At 36.9% G+C, this 18,363-nt stretch overlaps 1 protein-coding gene across 10 annotated transcripts in view; it reads right to left on the reverse strand.

The window, feature by feature from the left end:
- Positions 1 to 18,363, reverse strand: part of VPS13B (vacuolar protein sorting 13 homolog B (yeast)) — an 805,833-nt gene that overhangs the window by 458,258 nt on the left and 329,212 nt on the right. For all 10 annotated transcript variants that reach the window (XM_010863525.1, XM_010863528.1, XM_010863522.1 and 7 more), the window contains exon 21: positions 12,327 to 12,471. In XM_010863525.1, coding sequence (XP_010861827.1) covers positions 12,327 to 12,471 — 145 coding nt within the window. The remainder of the gene's footprint in view (positions 1 to 12,326; positions 12,472 to 18,363) is intronic.

Genomic DNA, 18,363 nt, shown 5'->3' on the forward strand with positions numbered 1-18,363 from the left:
AAATGGATGAGAATGAAAAATAAGTATCCTGAGTACATCATTAAAGACATTTCCAGTCTCAGGTCAACGAATCTCAGTGAGGGAGCTTTTCAGTTATGTCAGCCACTAAAATTAACTACTGAAATAAATTGAATTAAGAATTAAATCTTTAAGTTGTTATAATAATGAAATTTTAAACTATTTTTTCAATGAAGCATAATATTACTCTGACAACAATATTATTGATGTATTACTAAAATTCTATCAAAATAATAAGATTCAAATGTTAAAATTACAATTATCTTACATGTTCTATGTTAATATAGTGTTAAACATATTTAATGCATGAATCAATAAATGATACACTATGAATGCTTCCCTGAGATTTTTACTGATAGGAAAGTACTAAGAAAAAAGTTTGAAGGCTAATACTCTAAAGATAAACTATTTTCAAAGAGTTCGTGTTCTCTGTACTTGTTTTAACTCATTCTCTTACTACTGAAATCAAAATGTGAGCCTGTATCAGTTGTGTTCAAGGAAACTAAAAATAATAGTTTTGTTAGTTTTCTCTACTTTATTCTGTTTTGTCCCACACTTGGGTTAGGACATTTAAAAGACAAAGGAGTAAGGTAGTGAGGACAATAATTAGTGAGTTAGTGAGTAAACTAACTCCAATATGATGGAGAATGTAAAAGTACTTTCTCAATATTTAAATGATTTGCCATCTATCTTCTCTGGAAAGTGGCACTGAAATATATACAATGCCGTGTATAGAACAGATATCTAGTGGGAAGTTCCTGTATAACACAGGGAGCTAAACCAGGTCCTCTGCAACAACCTAGAGGGGTGAGACAGGTGTGGAGGGCAGAACGGAAGGTCAAGGGTGGGGGGACCTATGTATATTTATGGCTGATTCACATTGTTGTATAGCAGAAACTAATACAACACTGTAAAGGATAATTCCTTTACAATGGAATTGTAAATGGAATGTACAATGGAATGAATTGTACAATGGAATTATCCTCCAATTAAAAAGAAATTTTTAAAAAGCTATCTCCTCTGACAAAATTCACTGAAGTCTACATTCTACTTTCAAAGTAAAAATAAGAGTGAAACTTGGACATATTAAAAGACACTATACATCAATTTCCTCTTACTGTCTCAGAAAACTTAAAAACAACAACAAAAAAGGAGGTAAGGAAACAAGTATTTTTTTACATTAAATATGAAATGATGACTGGTCTAATCCTTGAGAACTGAGGTTTCAAGAAGAAAAGGCATTACGAGCATGCTATACAAACCGTAGTACGGCTGCTGCTGCTAACTCGCTTCAGTCGTGTCCGATTCTGTGCGACCCCATAGACGGCAGCCCACCAGGCTCGGCCATCCCTGGGATTCTCCAGGCAGGAACACTGGAATGGGTTGCAATTTCCTTCTCCAATGCATGAAAGTGAAAAGTGAAAGTGAAGTTGCTCAGTCGTGTCTGACTCTTTGCAACCCCATGGACTGCAGCCTACCAGGCTCCTCCATCCACTGGAGTACTGGAGTGGGGTGCCACTGCCTTCTCCAAAACCGTAGTACATTTACATATAAAAATTAATAAACCTAGATGTTTAACAAACTTAACACATTCTTGAAATGAATCAGCAAACATTAGAAGCATTCTTCTGGACACATCAGATCAGTCACTCAGTCGTGTCTGACTCTCTGCGACCCCATGAATCGCAGCACGCCAGGCCTCCCTGTCCATCACCAACTCCCGGAGTTCACCCAGAATCACGTCCCTCGAGTCAGTGATGCCATCCAGCCATCTCATCCTCTGTCGTCCCCTTCTCCTCCTGCCCCCAAGCCCTCCCAGCATCAGAGTCTTTTCCAATGAGTCAACTCTTCACATGAGGTGGCCAAAGTACTGGAGTTTCAGCTTCAGCATCATTCCCTCCAAAGAAATCCCAGGCCTGATCTCCTTCAGAATGGACTGGTTGGATCTCCTTGCAGTCCAAGGGACTCTCAACAGTCTTCTCCAACACCGCAGTTCAAAAGCATCAATTCTTCGGCACTCAGCCTTCTTCACAGTCCAACTCTCACATCCATACATGACCAAAAGAAACACCATAGCCTTGACTAGATGGACCTTTGTTGGCAAAGTAATGTCTCTGCTTTTGAATATGCTATCTAGGTTGGTCATAACTTTCCTTCCAAGGAGTAAGTGTCTTTTAATTTCATGGCTGCAGTCACCATCTGCAGTGATTTTGGAGCCCTAAAAATAAAGTCTGACACTGTTTCCACCGTTTCCCCATCTATTTCCCATGAAGTGATGGGACCGGAGGCCATGATCTTCATTTTCTGAATGTTGAGCTTTAAGTCAACTTTTTCACTCTCCACTTTCACTTTCATCAAGAGGCTTTTGAGTTCCTCTTCACTTTCTGCCATAAAGGTGGTGTCATCTGCATATCTGAGGTTATTGATATTTCTCCCGGCAATCTTTGACTCCGGCTTGTGCTTCTTCCAGTCCAGCGTTTCTCATGATGTACTCTGCATATAAATTAAATAAACAGGGTGACAATATACAGCCTTGACATACTCCTTTTCCTATTTGGAACCAGTCTGTTGTTCCATGTCCAGTTCTAACTGTTGCTTCCTGACCTGCATACAAATTTCTCAAGAGGCAGATCAAGTGGTCTGGTATTGCCATCTTTTTCAGAATTTCCCACAGTTTATTGTGAGCCACACAGTCAAAGGCTTTGGCATAGTCAATAAAACAGAAATAGATGTTTTTCTGGAACGCTCTTGCTCTTTCCATGATCCAGCAGATGTTGGCAATTTGATCTCTGCTTACTCTTCCTTTTCCAAAACCAGCTTGAACATCAGGAAGTTCATGGTTCTCTTATTGCTGAAGCCTGGCTTGGAGAATTTTGAGCATTACTTTACTAGCGTGTGAGATGAGTGCAATTGTGCGGTAGTTTGAGCATTCTTTGGCATTGCCTTTCTTTGGGATTGGAATGAAAACGGACCTTTTCCAGTCCTGTGGCCACTGCTGAGTTTTCCAAATTTGTTGGCATATTGAGTGCAGCACTTTCACAGCATCGTCTTTCAGGATCTGGAATAGCTCAACTGGAATTCCATCACCTCCACTAGCTTTGTTCGTAGTGATGCTTTCTAAGGCCCAATTGACTTCACATTCCAGGATGTCGGACTCTAGGTCAGTGATCACACTATCGTGATTATCTGGGTTGTGAAGATCTTTTTTGTACAGTTCTTCTGTGTATTCTTGCCAGCTCTTCTTAATATCTTCTGCTTCTGTTAGGTCCATACCATTTCTGTCCTTTATTGAGCCCATCTTTCCATGAAATGTCCCCTTGGTATCTCTGATTTTCTTGAACAGATCTCTAGTCTTTCCCATTCTGTTGTTTTCCTCAACTTCTTTGCATCGTTCGCTGAGGAAGGCTTTCTTATCTCTTCTTGCAATTCTTTGGAACTCTGCATTCAGATGCTTATATCTTTCCTTTTCTCCTTTGCTTTTTGCTTCTCTTCTTTTCACAGCTATTTGTAAGGCCTCCCCAGACAGCCATTTTGCTTTTTTGCATTTCTTTTCCATGGGGATGGTCTTGATCCCTGTCTCCTGTACAATGTGACAAACCTCATTCCATAGTTCATCAGGCACTCTTATCAGATCTAGGCCCTTCAATCTATTTCTCACTTCCAGTGTATAATCACAAGGGATTTGATTTAGGTCATACCTGAATGGTCTAGTGGTTCTCTCTACTTTCTTCAATTTAAGTCTGAATTTGGCAATAAGGAGTTCATGGTCTGAACCACAGTCAGCTCCTGTCTTGTTTTTGCTGACTGTATAGAGCTTCTCCATCTTTGGCTGCAAAGAATATAATCAATCTGATTTTGGTGTTGACCATCTGGTGATGTCATGTATAGAGTCTTCTCTTGTGTTGTTGCAAGAGGGTGTTTGTATGACCAGTGCATTTTCTTGGCAAAACTCTATTAGTCTTTGCCCTGCTTCATTCCGTATTCCAAGGCCAAATTTGCCTGTTTTCCAGGTGTTTCTTGACTTCCTACTTAGGGCACACTAAAAAATGTATAAATTACATTTTTTAACAGAGCCTATGATTTACATGAGGGCTCCTCATATGAACACTTGCAATGCCAGAAATTCAGGTATGCATTCGTGCCAAGTGAGTAGTGCAATTATCAGACATATCCATAAAAGATCATCATCAAGTGATCAAGGGACGTTCATGAAACATAAAAATCAAATGTTAAAAATCTAGTCTATAGTTAGAGCCATCTGGACGATGGCTAAAATACCATATGATCATCTGACAACTACTGGAATCCTTTAGCAAAGTAAGCTTACAAATTGTCTCATTATAAATTACTGCCCAGAATAGCACAGAATAGTTTATTACCCAAGGTAGCACAGAAACAACATATGAGTTAATGTGAATATTAAGTAGAATTTTAAAATCTACACACTGCTAATATTTTCCCCACGAATTTCAGTTTTACAAATAAATTCTCTTACAAAGTAAAAAAGGGAAAATAGCACTTTAATAAATGTATATTTCATTAAGTTCTCTGATTACTTTTTGAATAATATTTTTATTTTATTTTAAACATACTTCATTAGATAAACTTCATTTTATTTTAAACCTTTCTCTATTCTACAAGAGGAAAATTTTTGAGATCTACATTTTACTCCTGAGACAATAAAATCAATTACACATTATGCATTAGTGTTTATTCTCACACTTTAGTATTTTCCTATGAAACTAAATATCTAATTAATCACAAAGGAACAGAATTTTATGCTGAATGACATGATTAAAGTCAGCAACTTCTAATATACATAAATCCACAAAAATATATTTCTTGTACTTGAATACTAATTCCATACTATAATTAGGAACATATCTGCTCAACATTCAAGCTTAATCATATTAAGGATGACTTAAGGAAATGGCAACCCACTCCATTACTCCTGCCTAAAAAATCCCATGGACAGAGGAGCTTGGTGCAGGCTACTGTCCATAGGGTTGCAAAGCGTCAGGCATGACTGAGCGACTTCACTTCACTTAAGCAGATTTAGATGAATAACTATATTGGTGTGCCCCATTTTACTTACATTCAAAAATTATTACAAAATTAGAATCCAGAGTATATCAGCACCTTCAGGAGCACCTAGTATTAGCAAAAATTAGAAATGTCCCTCCTTAAAACCATCCTACAAGTTATACTGCCTTGGATAGAATGATTTTTTAGATGAAGGAATTTCAATCTTGGAGTAAAATGTTAAACTGATAAACTAATAAAAAATATTTAGCAAAGTGTAATATCATGTTGTATTTTCTTATAAGGAGAGTATTCCTTGTATGTGAAAACCAAGGAGCTTGCCTTGAAAAAAGTATACATTTACTAATCTGTTACATTCTCTGAAGCAATGCAAGGAAACCAGTACTTATCCTGCATCAATACTTATTTGCAGAGACAATTAACTAAACTGACATATAATGATATATACTTTATCTTCTTACCTCTTTCTCAGAGTAAGCGGCAATTCTCTGTTAAATCTTATACCTGCTTATAAGATCTTATATTCTACTTTACCTGTAATCTCACTGTATAAATTATTATAAACTTTACTGTAGCTCTAATTTTTTCTTCTCTTCCACTTGCCTCACTATAACTATTGACATACCCAAGTTTCAGTACAGTCAGATTTCATGAAAGAGTGGTATACAGAGACTGTCTCTACATATTCAACTTCCATTCATTTGCTAAAAACTAAAGCTTCTCTGGCCAACAAACATTGGCCAATTAGTTTTTCACCTTCATTGTTCTTGGTAGTATTTAAGGAGTCAAATTAAAAGTCCTTCTATTATTTTAACTGTGTACTTACACAGTTGCTAAGTCGCTTCAGTCGTGTCCGACTCTGTGCGACCCCATAGATGGCAGCCCACCAGGCTCCGCCATCCCTGGGATTCTCCAGGCAAGAATACTGGAGTGGGTTGCCATTTCCTTCTCCAATGTATGAAAGAGAAAAGTGAAAGTGAAGTCACTCAGTCGTGTCCGACTTTTAGCGACCCCATGGACTGCAGCCTACCAGTCTCCTCCGTCCATGGGATTTTCCAGGCAAGAGTACTGGAGTGGGGTGCCATACATGTAAGATGAAAATGGCTAGTATTTTTTAAAGAGCTATCATTTATGAAGGACACTGTTTTTTAAAGTTTTCATCTCCATTACAGACATCAGACAATTTCATCAAGAGTTCCAAATTAATGTTCATAACATTTCCAAAACAAAGGATAGACAGATGTCATAACTTTGAATGGTTTCTTTGTTTTGAAGAATACACAGATTCTCTAGAAGATTATTTAGAATTCTGTGATAATATCTTCATGAGAAACATGCTTTTATTCTGACTTGGCCTGCCCTACGTGCCTATCTCACTGCAATTGAGCTGTTCTGCTGTCAACACATCTCCAGCCATCAAGTACATGTTCCCCCTGCAGCCAACTACTTAAGTCAGTTTCACTGAGACTGGAAAAGGATGTGTGCTTCTTGATAAATAATTAAAAAGCAAAATCAAACCCAGTGCAGTATCACCAAACAAACCTTGGTGTTCACGTGCCAGAACTGCTACATAATGAGTCGTATCTGACTCTTTGTGACCAAATGGACTGTCTGCCAGGCTCCTCTGTCCATGGGATTCCCCAGGCAAGGATACAGGAGGGGGTTGTCACTTCCTTCTCCATGGGATCTCCCTTACCCAAGAATCGAACCTACATTTCTTGTGTCTCCTGTGTTGGCAAGTGGGTTCTTTACCACTAGCACTACCTGGAAAGCCCTCATAACTTGGGGATGAACTTAAGACCAACTTTGGACCTTAGGTTGCAAATACAAAAACAAAAAGATTATTTTAATAAGAATTCAGGCGTAACAGAGCTACTTGTAAAATTCAGTTAAATAATTAAAATGTGCATTTCACAACACTGTGAAGAAACATTCTCAACATATGATGGGGTTATGTCCTGATAAACCCATCATAAAGTGAAAATATCTTAAGTTGAAAATGCATTTAATATACCTAACCTACTGAACTTCAGAGCTTAGCCTAGCCTATCTTAAATGTGCCGCAAAGACTTGTATTAGCCTACAGTTAGGAAAAATTATCTAACACAGAGCCTATTTTATTCTAAACTGTTGAATATCTCATGTAACTTATTAAATAGTGTACTGAGAGTAAAAACCAAAATAGTTGTATGGCTGTGAGTCTATTGGTTCTTTACTCTGGCGGTTAGAGAGCTGACTGAAAGGTGTGGCTTACTACCCCTGCCCAGTATTACCAGAGTATTCTACCTCACATTGCTAGTCTCGAAAAAGATCAAAATTCAGATTCAAAGTACAGCTTCTACGTAATGCATATGGCTTTCACAGTATCATAAAGTTGAAAAACCTTAAGTCAAAAACTATTGTGAGTAGGGTACCGTCTCTGTACTTAACACAACTAAACTGTACACTTAAAAAGGTTAATATTAAGATGGTAAAAGTAACACAAAAACAATAAGAAAAAAGGTTTGTAAAAGTATATGAAAAACTTAACAAATTCGTTACAGCTTATGATACAATGTAAATAACAATTAAAATAGTGGTAACTACATTTAGAAGTAGGTACACATTTTTTTGGGCTCCACAACCACTGTAGATGGTGACTGCAGCCATGAAATTAAAAGACGCTTACTCCTTGGAAGGAAAGTTATGACCAACCTAGATAGCATATTGAAAAGCAGAGACATTACTTTGTCAACAAAGGTCCATCTAGTCAAGGCTATGGTTTTTCCAGTGATCATGTATGTACGTGAGAGTTGGACTGTGAAGAAAGCTGAGCGCCAAAGAATTGATGCTTTTGAACTGTGGTGTTTGAGAAGATTGAGAGTCCCTTGGACTGCAAGAAGATCCAACTGGTCCATCCTAAAGGAGATCAGTCCTGGGTGTTCATTGGAAGGACTGATGCTGAAGCTGAAACTCCAGTACTTTGGCCACCTCATGTGAAGAGTTGACTCATTGGAAAAGACTCTGATGCTGGGGAGGGATTGGGGGCAGGAGGAGAAGGGGACAACAGAGGATGAGATGGCTGGATGCCATCACTGACTCGATGGACCTGAGTTTGAGTGAACTCCGGGAGTTGGTGATGGACAGGGAGGCCTGGCGTGCTGCAATTCATGGGGTCGCAAAGAGTCGGACACGACTGAGCAATTGAACTGACTGACTGACACATTTAAAGGACTCAATTTTTTAATTAAAAGCAATATAAGAATTATCTACTCTAATTTACAATAAAATAGAAAAGTATTGTTATTTTTATTTTGTATTGGGATATAGCCAGTTTAAAATGTTGAGATAGTTTCAGGTGAACAGCAAAAGGAATCAGCCATACATATACATGTATCCAATCTCCCCCACCCTCCCCCATCCAGGCTGCTACATAAGACTGAGCAGAGTGTCATGTGCTATATCCTAGGGCCTTGTTGGTTATCCATTTTACATAGCAGTGTGCACGTGTCCATTCCAAACTCCGTTAATATCCCTTCCCCCAACCCTCCCCGCAGCAAACGTAAGTTTATTCTCTAAGTCTATGAGTCTCTTTCTAGAAAACAGAAAAATTTGAAACATAATTCTAAGCAAAGAAAATGATTAACAGAGCACTCAACCAAAACGAGAATATCAACAAGGTTTCCAGAGAACCGAAAATGGTGGGCATCTAAAGAGCATGATACATTGGTCATAAAGTAGAAAGGTTATATCCAGAGCTTTTTACCACCTATTCATGCCCACAGTTCATAAACAAGGCAAGCCCAGGCATTAGTGTGATAACTGCTAATTGTATGGCTTCCCAGGTGGCATAGTCGTAAAGAATCTGCCTGCCAATGCAAGAGATGTTGGGTTTGATCCCTGGGTCAGGAAGATTACCTGCAGTAGGAATTGGCAACCCACTCTGGTATTCCTGCCTAGAAAAAATTTCATGGACAGAGAAAGTTAGTGGGCTACAGTCCATGAAGTGGGAGAGTCAGATTTGACTAAACACACATATGCACACACACAATTTTTATGCTAGCTTGAGTAGCTGGAAATACAGACATCATTAACTACAATGATACAAGGATATGGAAATAAAGGGTTCCAGAGATGAGGGAACACTAAAGACAGTAAATGCAAATATCCATATCCACAACTCAAATGCAAAGAACCACAACTAAAATGCAAAAGTTCGTATTTATAATTTGAAATAAAGAATATTGTATTTGGTTGATCACACGGTAGTTTTATTTTTAGCCTTTCAGGGGCGCTCCATACAGTACTCTTGCCTGGAAAATCCCATGGATGGAGGAGCTTGGTGGGCTGCATTCCATGGGGTCACTGAGAGTCAGACATGACTGAGCGACTTCACTTTCACTTTTCACTTTCATGCATTGGAGAAGGAAATGGCAACCCACTCCAGTGTTCTTGCCTGGAGAAAATAAGGGACGGGGGAGCCTGGTGGGCTGCCGTCTATGGGGTCGCACAGAATCGGACGTGACTGAAGTGACTTAGCAGCATACTGTTCTCCATAGTGGCTGCAACAATTTACATTCCTACCAACAGTGTAGGAGGGATCCCTTTTCTCCAGCCCCTCCTCAGGATGTTACTGCGTTGTAGACTTTTTCAAGGTGGCCAATCTGACCAGTGTGAGGTAATATCATATGATCCAGTAATCCCACTCTTTGGCATATATCCAGGGCACAATTCAAAAAGATAATGCACTCCAATGTTCACTGCAGCATGTTTATAATAGCCAAGACATGAGAGCAATCTAAACGTCTACTGACAGAAAAATGGATAAAGAAGATGTAGTATATACTTACAATGGAATATCAGCCATAAGAAAAAAGAAAATAATGCCATTTGCAGCAAGGCAGATGGACCTGGAGATGATCATCGTTAGTGTTAAGAAAGACAGGGAAAGACAAATATTGTATGATTTCACTCATATGTGGAATGAAACAGAATTTTTAAAAAATGAGATAAATGGATTCATTTGTAAAACAGAAATAGACTCACAGATTTTGAAAACAAGTTTATGCCTCCGCAAAGGGGCAACGTGTGGGAAGAGGATAAACTAGGAGTTTAGGATTAACACACATAATAGACCCCCACAAGGACCTGCTATATATAGCACACGGAATTGTAATAAATATTCTGTAAATAACCTGTATGGTAAAAGAGTCTGAAAAAGAATGATTATATGTATACGTATAATTGAATCACTATTTAGTACATCAGAAACTAACATCTGAAACTAACACTGTAAATCAGTTATGCTCCAATAAAAATTTTAAAATACATTAAAAATTTTTTTAAAAGAATAATGTGTTGTTTATGTTTTCAGACTCTAAAAAGTAATTACTGATGAGAGATTATGATCAAGGTTTTTCTTAAAATATTAATTTCTTGTAATTAAATGGGAAAGTGTAAGAAAGTAAAAATGGGGCTTCCCAGGTGGCGCCAGTGGTAAAAGAACATGCCTGCCAGTGCAGAGGACTTCAGAGACACAGGTTCAATCCCTGGGTTGGGAAAGATCCCCTGGAGAAGGGCATGGCAACCACTCCAGTAATCTTGCCTGAAGAATCCCATGGACAGAGAAGCCTGGTGGGCTACAGTCCACAGGATGGCAAAGAGTCAGATACAACTGAAGCAGCTTAGCACCCACAAGAGAGCAAAATAAACTTCAGATATTAATATCATTCATGAATTGATAGACAACTGATGAAATGTGAATTTATCTATAAAACTTCTCCATGCACAGTAAATATTTTCTATATAGTTCTATGTCATGCAATTTCATATAAATAAGTATTTTCTATCATCTTTACTCATCCTTAACAATTACTTTAATTATTATGTGGCTTAAAGAACTGGACTAAATATAGTAAAGCAGAAGATTAATATGCATATAAAATTAAACTTATCAATTGATACTTAATGGACATTTACTAACAGCTGATATTTATAAACCGTTATGTAAATTACCAGATCAAGCGATTTAAAGTATAAAACTTAGCATGGTATCCAAAGGAAATGTCTAATTTTATATTAAAAAATCAATTCAAGTTACAGACCATCTTCCTATGATACAAAAAATACGCATAGTCATTTTTTATCAATTGGTAAAGAAAGTCTCAACAGAGTAAAAGGCCTGTGAATACTGATAGGAGAAGTCGAATGATTCCATAAAATAAATATAACATACTATTTTAAGAAACAGAACACAAAGTAATAGATACGAATAAACTCCACAAAAATGTATGTTAGTATTTTTACTGTTGTTGTTTATAAATATGGTAAGGAAACTAACTTTTCGTATAAACAAACACTAGCGTGAACCTTCTTGTGTATACCATCATATTTTAAATTCACCAAGGGCAGCGATAATGTCTTATTAATATTTCTACCCTCAAAATTACTTACAACAGGGTCTGGCCCATTATAAATACTCAATAAGTGTTTTTTTATTATTAAAAATATAAAATCTTTTTTATATGGTCAGGGATATATGAGTTACATGGAATAAAGCTGAATATCTAAAGGATAATATTAGAAATTTAAAACACTACTTGAAATCACCAAGTGGGTTTTTTAAATTACATAAAAGGAAATAAAAGATAATGTTTTATGGAAGAATATTTATGCTTTATATTTGCATAGCTCATATAGCTAACAAAGTAAGCAAAGGGGGAGGAAAGAGGATTGAGATGTAGGGTGGACTGCAAGGATTCATTTTAAGAAGAAACATATTACTGGGAGATGATTCTCCAAGGGTCTCTTGTTTTTGCCTGTTTTACAAGTAGAGGCAGAGAGTACCTTTGTTTCCAGTGCTATTTTCAAGGATATCTGCACAGTGTACAGCTTTAGAAAACAAACATATTGTCTTTCACCTGAGCAAACAGCAGATTTGCTTACAATCCTACAAGATGCATATGCAGCCGTCCTCCCCCAGAGAAAATGCAGGCATAGCTTTTACCCATTTAAAGCTTAAGGTTTCCTTCCTGTAACATAATCCACTTTATACAGGTATCACTTACCCTCTTTGTGCCAACCTGGGGGAATAAGGCTTAGGGCAGGGACACACACACAAATGCTAATATTTTGGTAAAACTGTTAATGCTATAGATAATAAAGTCTTTTGTCTCTATTCCAGGAGTCTTGTGTCTTTGGTCAGCATTCATGAAAATATGGCCTGGATAACTCCTTAGCTAGGAGGGAAGGTGAAATCACAGATCCTTTAGAGTTTTGACACATACCTGTTACAGTTTTTGTTTTTACAGGGCTGCTGGCATACTCAGATGCCTGATATGACTGTTGCTTTGCCAAGGGTGCACTTCCAACAGACACCTCATCCTCTTTCCTTCTGCTAATTGGCATAACAAGAGGAACAGCAATTACAGGCTGTTAAAGAGAGTCAAATGAAAAACTGAATTATTTACTATTTCTTAAGTATAAACATAGCATCACTGAAGAAAGTCCTTCACAAGTTGGGGTTAATGCTTTACTATTCAGTATTATTTTTTTAATCAATAACCACCCATAATCTCCACCTTCAGAGATAACCATCATTAGCATTTTCCCCTCCATGTCCACATATTTTGTTTTCAACTGAAGTATAATTGAGGTACATTTTATTTTACTTTATGTGCACAAGACAGTGAGTTAATATTTCTGTACATTACAAAATGATCATCATGATATGTCTAGTTATCATCTGTCACCATACAAAGATACTCTGACATAATGGACTATATACTCCATGCTATATACATGGGGTTTTATTATTTTAAATCAATCAATCAATCACTCTTGCCCTCCCTTTTCATCACTGTCTCTCTCACATATACCCACAGGGACACTTCACAATTTCAATTCTCAATCAGAATTCTGCACAAAAACCAAGAGCACTTGGAAATAACTAAAATTTAATGTAAATTTTAGTAAGTAGTATAAAGATAACATGGCAGAAGCAAATTGAAACTAAAATTAACTTTGAAAATTATGATCACTAGAAAATGAAAAGTTATCCTTATAAAATCATATTCAGGGAAATACTTCTATAAACTGATTATGTCCACTATTAATAAAGACAGCCCAACTTTGGGGAGAATTGCTAAAAATCTCTATATTTTGTCTTACAAAGTGATATCCACAGCATATTTAGAAAGCACAGAAAAACATCTATAGTTAGAGAAAGCTGGAAAACATTATGATCTTATATTGAATGCCTGAGTGCTGATCTCGACAATAAAGCAGCTGTTTCATCTTTATTCACTGAAATAAAGTCTGATGTTACTGCTGATGACGCCCAATACAATCTTGTCAGATTTTTGGCAAAAAAAAAAAAAAAAAGGTATTTTTAAGTTTGCTGTAGGATCAAAGATCAACGTTGAACTGAGTGGAAAACAATCATCAAATGTTGGGTTTCAGCCACAAATTGAGAAGGAAATTGCAGTTTGGGAAACAACAGATGATAACTGTGATACAGCTGCATCAGATGATGAATCTGGAGAGGGCTGTTAGGCAGCAGTGTGATCTAATGTTATGCTGTTACATCCACACTTTTACAGATCCAACGTTAAGCTTCACCAACTTGATGATTATTTAATATTGCTTAAATTATAAATTAATATTTCAATGAGAACATATGCACATTATATAACCATATGATATAATAGGAAAAAGCCAAATCATGTTACAAACTATTACTTTGATTAAAAGGACAAGACAACTGATAAACACAAAATGAAAAAATTACATGCATTGTGGGAAACATCACAACACAGAATATCTACTTTCCTGTTAAGTATTTAGTCAAACTGATAATATTTATACAAATCTAAATAGGAGATAGTATTTAACACCTAGATAAGAAATAGTGAGTCAAAATGTATTGATCTATAAAATAAGGGGGTGGAGATGTCTACTAGAAAATCTCTTTATGCTCTAACATTCAGTGATTTCATAATCCTTTGAATTTCCTGGCCATCATTTATAAGCATGGAATATGATGAAACACTCTAAGAAGTTACAATCAAGTTTAGAATCAAAATTAGTATATGAGAAAAATTATGTGCTATATAGTGTGATATTTAACTCATGCACAATAGTTGAAGATAAGACTAATGGAAGCTATGGTATTGTAAATACCGAACAACAACAACCAAATCTTTTATGTTCGTGGTTGAGACTCTGGGTGCAAGCTTCCCTGATGGCTCAGTGGTAAAGAATTTGCCTGCCAATGTGAGAGACAGGGGTTCAACAGATTACATATAGTATATAAAATATGTAAAATATAATATATATATATATGCAGGGTAGATTGGGACAAATATAAGTACTTTCATTTTGCATATGTCCTTAGGAAGTTGATTTTTATACTAAATATAATTTTGAGACTTCCATACTAAAAGCTATTTAATAAATTTTAACAATAAAATAATACATTATGTGAACGTGCCATGCTTTATTTACCTACTGCATTAGAGACAGTCATTTAGGTTGTCTCCAGTTTTACACCATTGCAAACAATCATGCAGTAAGAGGCTTATACATGACTTCACAGGCTCATATAAATGTCACTATAAGAACACAGCTCTAACAAAAAGTGGAATTTGGGGGTTATAGGGTACAGTCATGGGTAATTTTATTAGCTACTGCTAGATTTATTAATTTTCACTCACAAGAGTAGCAAATGAATTCATCCATTTTCTACATTTTCACTAGTTCTGAAGTTATTGAAACTGAACAATAAGATCACAGGGTTCAGCTATACTATTCTCTCAATTCTCCATGTGAAAGAAAATGTAAGACTAAAATACTAGATTAAAAGCATTTTAAAAAGTATATTTTTGAGATATGCTAAACTGTAGCAAAATAGTAATACTATAAAGTGTGGATGAAAACAGACTGTACACCAATTCTGGACTCAAACTGGCAGTATAACAAAAGCATTAAAATATGCTAAACCACATGCCTGAAACTACTACACTTCTAAAAATATATTCTAAGTGAATAATTAAAGAAAAATGCAAATATAGAAATGTTTATCTCAATATTATTTGCATCTGTGAATGAGGACTGGATATTTGCAGTTTTAAATGAAATGCAATAGCATTGAAATTAGAATACATATACATATATATATATATATGAGTGAAAGTCGCTCAGTTGTGTCCAACTCTTTGCGACCCCATGGACTATGTGGCCTGCCAGGCTCCGTCATCCATGGAATTCTCCAGGCCAGGATACTGCAGTAGGTAGCCGTTCCCTTCTCCAGGGGATCTTCCCAACCCAGGGATCAAACCCAGGTCTCAAAGAATTGCAGGCGAATTCTTTACCAAATGAGCCAGGGAATATTTAACTAAAATCTATTTATAAAACACAGTAATAAAAATAAATATCTTTGAAGGTGCTTGGTATCAAACAAACATTAGTTTACTTAGGCTGCTAGAACAATAACTGGCAATCATGCATATCTATGGTGAAATGGAGATAATCACATCAGTTATAAGATAACCAATGAAAAATTTATAATTCAATGAAATATTATTCAGACCTAAAACAGAAGAGTTTTGATATTTGTGACAACAGGGATGGACCCTGAGGCCATTTTGCTAAGTCAGATAAAGAAAGGCAAATAACCACATTTATATGTGGAATCTAAACAAAATAAAACAAAACAATACAAAAAAACCCCCAACACATCAAATTCATACATACAGAAAAGAGAAGGCGATTGCCAGAGACAGAGGGGTTGGGGAGAAGGGGGTATAATGAGTAAAGGCAGTCCACAGTACTAACTTTCAGTTAAAAAACATCATGAATAATATCAGGACTACAGTTAATGCATGTGTGTGTGTGCGCGCGCACATGCGCGTGCACACTAACGACTCATTCATGTCACCTCCTTGCAACCCCATGAACTGCAGCTTGCTAGGCTCCAATGTCCATGGAATTCTCCAGGCAAGAATACTTGAGGGGTTGCCATTTCCTTCTCCAGAGTTAATGATATGCATTGTATATTTGCAAGTTAAATCTTCAATGTGCAAGAGTAAATCTTCTCATCACAAGGGAAAAAAATGTTAACTATGTGTGGTGATGGATGTTAACTACACACACAGTGGTGATCATTTTGTAATATACACAAATAATGAATTATGTTGCTATCTGAAATTAATATAATGTTATATGTCAATTGTACCTCAGTAAGAAAAACGTTTACAAATTTTTCTCAAATCATCCCTGTCATTATTCTTAATTTCTCCATTACCCATATTTTTTATTTTGTTAAACTTTCTAAAATCCAAGTCTATATTAGTTTCCTATACTTCATCTGAACCCTTCAGGATAAAGTTTTACCATTACAAATATAACATTTAAACGTCTGGTTTACAAATAAACCAAACATTTACCATTAAAATAAAATATTTTATGAATTGGCTTTCAATTTCTGCTACTCTCTATAAGAACACCTGGCTCATGCCTGGAAACACTGAAGGCTCCTTTCTTGCCAAGTTACTCCATGTTCTTTGCCTCTGCTGATAAACTTTAGTTGAGAATGATCTTTTTCTGGCTTGCTCTTATGATACTCATCTCAATTGTCAATTTCCTCTTTTAACACCCACCCTTCACCTGATATGTTGCTTTTATATTTGCATATTCTCCAGTAAATACATCTAACACAGCAATTATACTCAGCACTTTGTGTGGATCTGGAACCTGAGAATACAAAGGGCTATTACACCAACGGACACATGTATCCTGGATTTTTATATCTATAGGGGAGGGAGGGCCCAAACCAATTCTCTATGGATACAAGGGAGGTACTAAGAAAGGGGTTACTGCTATATCTCTTCATATTCTTAAATACACTAAATACCTCTAGAGGAAGGAATATTCTCAGCCATGAGTTTCATTTCTGTAGCCCCAGTACCCAGTATATTGGACTCAATTCTGTAACTACCTGATAAAAGGAGGAGCTTCTCCGGTGGCTCACGTGGTAAAGAATCTGCCTGCAATGCAGGAGATGTGGGTTTGATCCCTGGGTTGAAAAGATGCTCTGGAGAAGCGAATGGCTACCCACTCCATTATTCTTACCAGGAGAATCCCATGGACGAGGAGGCTGGTGGGCTACAGTCCATGGAGTCACAAAGAGGTGGACATGATTGAGTACTAACACCTTGATTTTTCACTTTGATAAAAGGAAGCATGAAATGGGAGAGGGATGGTAGAAGTTTCAAATGAAATTAGGACAAAATGAAAAGAAAAAAAAAACTTAAAAAAATGCTTCTTGAGACATAGATTGCACATTTTTAGTTCAGCTTTTATATTCTTATGTAAATATGAAATTATACATTTTTTCCTATCAGCTAGCTTTAAGTTTCTTCAGAACAAAATACAAAGCTACTCCAAGTAGAGTATTACAAAACTTCAAATAAGTCAATGGGAAAATACAATTCAATACCACATAAATTTGGCCTCAAAAATTCTTCAGTTTAGTTCAGTCGCTCAGTCTCGTCCAACTCTTTGCAACCCCATGATTCGCAGCATGCCAGGCCTCCCTGTCCATCACCAACTCCCGGAGTTCACCCAGAAGCACATCCATCGAGTCAGTGATGCCATCCAGCCATTTCATCCTGTGTCGTCCCCTTCTCCTCCTGCCCCCAATCCCTCCCCAGCATCAGAGTCTTTTCCAATGAGTCAGCTCTTCACATGAGGTGGCCAAAGTACTGGAGTTTCAGCTTTAGCATCATTCTTTCCAAAGAAATCCCAGGCCTGATCTCCTTCAGAATGGACTGGTTGGATCTCCTTGCAGTCCAAGGGACTCTCAAGAGTCTTCTCCAACACCACAGTTCAAAAGCATCAATTCTTCGGCACTCAGCCTTCTTCACAGTCCAACTCTCACATCCATACATGTCCACAGGAAAAACCATAGCCTTGACTAGATGAACCTTTGTTGGCAAAGTAATGTCTCTGCTTTTGAATATGCTATCTAGGTTGGTCATAACTTTCCTTCCAAGGAGTAAGCGTCTTTTAATCTCATGGCTGCAATCACCATCTGTAGTGATTTTGGAGCCCAGAAAAATAAACTCTGACACTGTTTCCTCATCTATTTCCCATGAAGTGATGGGACCGGATGCCATGGTCTTCGTTTTCTGAATGTTGAGCTTTAAGCCAACTTTTTCACTCTCCACTTTCACTTTCATCAAGCGGCTTTTTAGTTCCTCTTCACTTTCTGCCATAAGGGTGGTGTCATCTGCATATCTGAGGTTATTGATATTTCTCCAGGCA

The sequence above is a fragment of the Bison bison genome, unplaced genomic scaffold, assembly GCF_000754665.1.
Source record: "Bison bison bison isolate TAMUID 2011002044 unplaced genomic scaffold, Bison_UMD1.0 scf7180017864491, whole genome shotgun sequence".
NCBI lineage: Eukaryota > Metazoa > Chordata > Mammalia > Artiodactyla > Bovidae > Bison > Bison bison.